Source organism: Abramis brama, assembly GCF_963993115.1.
Source record: "Abramis brama genome assembly, chromosome: 13".
Classification (NCBI taxonomy): Eukaryota; Metazoa; Chordata; class Actinopteri; order Cypriniformes; family Leuciscidae; genus Abramis; species Abramis brama.
The window spans coordinates 17,681,773-17,686,006 of record NC_139975.1 but is presented as its reverse complement, the minus strand read 5'-3'; the positions used below and the strand labels follow the sequence as shown (position 1 = coordinate 17,686,006).

Sequence of the window (4,234 nt, the reverse complement as noted above, 5' to 3'; positions counted from 1 at the left end):
ATGTGACTACAGTAGTTCAACCTTACTTTTATGAAGCGACGCAAATACTTTTTGTGCGCAAAAAAAAAACTTTAATCAACAATTTATTTTCTTCTGTGTCAGTCTCTGACGCTGCTCACGTGAGCACAGTGAAGCATGTGTGTGGTGCTGATGCAGGATCCGGCCAATAATGAGCTGACGTTCTGACGTAGACGTCTGCACTGTTTACACAACGTGAACAGCATCAAGAGACTGACACGGAAGAGAAGAAATTGTTGAATAAAGTTGTCTTTTGTTGTTGTTTTTTTGCGCACGAAAAGTATTCTCGTCACCTCATAAAATTAAGGTTGAACCCCATATTAAAGTAAAAGATGAAAATGAAGATTCAGATTAAATTTTTTTCTTTAACCCCGTTATTTAACTGTATTAAAGGTATTTAAATTTAATTGGATTAAAATTAAAGGTAATTAGTTTTTAGAAAACATCTTTTCCCTTGCAAAGCATGCTGATCTTGCGGTGATTCAGAGTTTATTTAAAAAAGAAAGCTTTTAATTCTTTGATTTTATAATCCTCTAATTTCTGAAAAATATAGTATTATATGGCATAGAATTACTGGATAAAGTGGGTGATAAAGCATTCAAAGTACAATGTTATGAAATAAAAAACTGAACTGTGAGATTGTGATCTCATTACATCATGAAAACATCTTGGGTTACTTGACTGTAACCCTGTTCCCTGAAAAAGCGGGAACGAGATGCTGCGCTTGATTTAAGTGCTATGGGAATGCTTCTGTGCGTGACCAGCTGTGAACATATGTGTGCAACACGTCAATGGAATTGACTTTGAGCTTTTATAGCCTCGGACAGTGACGTCATTGGAATGCGCGCACATCAAAGGCTATAATTAGATGTGCCACAGGTGCATCGGCAGGTATAATTTTGTCTGAAGAGCAGTCCTGGGACATCCATAGTGCGCCAATAAAGCGCAGCATCTCGTTCCCGCTTTTTCAGGGAACAGGGTTACAGTCAAGTAACCCAAGACGTTCCCTTTCAAAAGCTACACTCAATGCTGCGCTTGATTTAAGCGCTATGGGAACGTGAATACCCACCGCCGCCAGTGTTGCCACAGTTACTTTGAAAAAGTAACTTAGTTACTTTACAGATTACTTTATTTAAAAAGTAACTTAGTTACTTTACAGATTACTTGATTTTAAAAGTAACTAAGTTACTTTATTAGTTACATTCAGCAGCTGCCGACAACATAAAAATGATAACCGGTTTTGCCAACACTCACTTTATTGGAAGTGTATTTTTAACAGTAACATCAACAATCTATCTCCTGACAATTAAAGTTGAACTTAAAAACTATTTCCTGAAAAAATGCATGTTTTTACAAAAAATAAAGGCAGTCTTTCTTGACTTAACATAAATACTTGTTTTTATAAAAAATAAAATAGTCTTTCTTGACTTCACTTAACATAAATACTTGTTTTAATAAAAAATAAAATAGTCTTTCTTGACTTCACTTAACATAAATAGTTGTTTTTAATATAAAATAAAGAAAAAGACTATAACATTTCTTGACCATCTTTTTAACATGTTTTATCAACATTGAACCTGTTATTCACAGCATTAGAGCAGCAAGGAGTGGTTTTACAAAACAAAACAAGTGTATAACACCACATGTAAGCTTATATCATGTTTTTTTTACTTTTGTTACTTTGGCCTAATCTTATGGTGTAATCCCATGTTATGAGTGAAACAGTGGAGTGGGGCGAGTAAACCAGTGGTTGTACCTCATTAACAGAAGCTTCTCAAACCTTTTGTCAGAAAGTCTATTTCTTCTAGGAGTGAGCACCAAACCTCCCAGACTGAAAAGCCGCTCCACAGGAGCACTTGATGGGGTTGGAGTGTTATACTTCAAGAAAATGTTCTTTATGTTTGAAAACTGATGCAGAATCTGAAGGTCATAGGCTGACCTCAGGTAGTCCATGACTTCATTTTCTGCAGAATAGGTCTCCTCTGGCTCTGCCTCAAAAGTGAAAAAGTCCATCTCACCTTGGCTGGCAGATGTGGTGGGCACACTAGCAGGGCTCTGTGCTGCAAGAGCAGTTGTACGGCGGCACTCTGCTGTCAGAAGCTCTTTTACTCGCTCCCTCCTACCTGCATCTCTCAGCCATCTGAGTTTGAATTTTGGACAACTGACTGCTGCGAGAAGGGCATCTTTGTCGTCCAGCACACCGCCAAAACGAGTCTGGATAGCCTGAAAAATATAATTGATATGTTAATGCATACAAGGCCTACTATTTATTATGTCATTGAATTACTTACAAATCATGCCTAATGTGGGATCAATATTATGGATTTAATTTTGTTTTAGGTTACTTACTGACATTTGTATTTTTTATTTTATTTTATTTTATCTTCTTTTGCAATGATAATGTACATTCTGTTCCATGTTCATGACTAGTGTGATGCAAGAAATTTTAACTAGTTTAAAAGAGGGGAACATACCTGCACTATGGCATCTGGAAGGCCTGCAGTCATACTGGATAGGGCATCTTTCACATCCAGGGTCTTCTGCATCAGAACTTCAAGTGTGGGCAGTAAAGTCCCATAAGGACAGTCACCTTGTAAAATATCAAGTGCTGCAGTCAGAGGCTTCATGGCGGTGCAGTACTCATGCAGAAACTGGTACTCTTTCTCTCTGAAGCACTTAACTCCCAGCTTGGTGCACAGAGTATTAAGCTCACACATGGGAATTTCTGCAATTCTCTTTACAGCATCAAAAAATGAATTCCACCTTGTGGATGTTGGTACCAGGAGCTTTCTTTTGCTGACTTCCTCCACTGTTTCTGATGCAAGGGTAGATCTACTTGATTTGGTCCAAAGAGCTGAGCATTTTGCTGTGCTGCTCCTATACACAGCCTTGCTCTCTGCATTGGAAGTTAAATATTTATCTACATCATTTGTGGAAATTAGGTTGATGGTGTGTGAAGCACACCTGTGGTGTGGGGGAAGAGACAGCTTGCATTCAATTTCATCTTCAGCTGAGAGGATTTCTGACATATCTAAAAAAGTGACATCATCATTTGTGGGGGTGGACTCTCCCTCCTCCGTCTCATCGTCGGACTCTGTGATGACAGGCTGATAAACATTAAACGCCTTGACAAAGTTGGATCCATTATCAGTCACTGTTGCAACTATTTTGTGTAGTAATCCATACGAAGAGTGAATGTTTTCGATTTCTGCACCAATAACATCATACGTGTGTCTGCCGCGAATTCTCCTACATGCCAATGCAGCCTTGTTGCGCTCTAATGTGGATCTACTGATCCAGTGGAGCGTTACTCCCATATAACTTCTGTTGTTAGCAGTCCAAATATCCGCGGTAGTTGACACAAAGTCAACCTCATTCAGCGCGGCCTTCAGATTTCTCTCCATCACTGCATACTCCTCCTCCATGTAAGAAGAAAAAGCTGTTCTGTGAGGCAGCGCGGCATTGACACTAGTAGGGATCTTGTTTATTATGGCACGAAACGAGGGCGAGTCAACCGTATTTAATGGCAGCATTTCCGCCACAACAAACTGCCCGACTAACTTCTTCAACTCTCCCCCACTTACTGGTTTTGCACCGAAGTCCAGCTTTTGTTGTTTGGGTGGTCGGGGACCTCCTGCGCTCTGCTTCGCATCACCTGGTGTGACTTGCTCTATAAGTTTGACGGTGCAGTGCTGCGACTCCAAATGTTTTTTCAAATTCGACGTAGTGTTTCTGTAGCTAACTTTGTCGCCGCCAGCACAGAGTGTACAACGGACCTTAATGTTGTCATCTTTAGCTGACACAAACTCAAAATAGTGACTGTATTTCCATCTAGAAAACGCGCATCTCTCGCCACCCTCCATTGTTTACATTTGTGTCGCTGCGTGGTACGTACACGTGACGTGAACCTCATGCATGCTGAAAACGTGACTTGTCGCATACGTGACTTCACTCCCCGAGATGCAAGAAGAAATAAATATATATTTTTATTAAGGAAAATGACAAAAATAGTAACGCACAGTGACTTGGTTAAGTAACTTTAATCTGATTACTGGTTTGGAAATAGTAACGCGCTAGATTACTCGTTACTGAAAAAAGTGGTCAGATTAGAGTCTGACCGGCATCACTGACTGCTGCACTGTGGGTGTCTGGACCCCTTATGGTTGTGTAGTGTGTGCTCACAAGAATGCAAAGAAGGTCTCAGACATGAGCTTGT

General features: G+C 39.9%; 1 protein-coding gene across 1 annotated transcript; it reads right to left on the bottom strand.

Annotated features, from left to right (window-relative positions):
* Nucleotides 1–1,647: 1,647 nt before the first annotated feature.
* LOC311095593 (uncharacterized protein) lies at nt 1,648–3,556 on the bottom strand. The gene is made up of 2 exons (XM_084134155.1): nt 2,493–3,556; nt 1,648–2,241 (listed from the first exon to the last, which is right to left on the bottom strand). Exons 1-2 carry the CDS (start codon nt 3,549–3,551, stop codon nt 1,729–1,731), a joined length of 1,572 nt encoding a protein of 523 aa, XP_083990281.1. The 5' UTR covers nt 3,552–3,556; the 3' UTR covers nt 1,648–1,728.
* Nucleotides 3,557–4,234: the final 678 nt, after the last annotated feature.

Coding starts and splice junctions, on each gene's coding strand:
- LOC311095593 (XM_084134155.1), bottom strand. CDS start 3,551: ATGCTGCCATTAAATACGGTTGACTCGCCCTCGTTTCGTGCCATAATA. Junction 2,242..2,492: donor TTCCAGATGCCATAGTGCAG/GTATGTTCCCCT, acceptor TATATTTTTCAG/GCTATCCAGACTCGTTTTGG.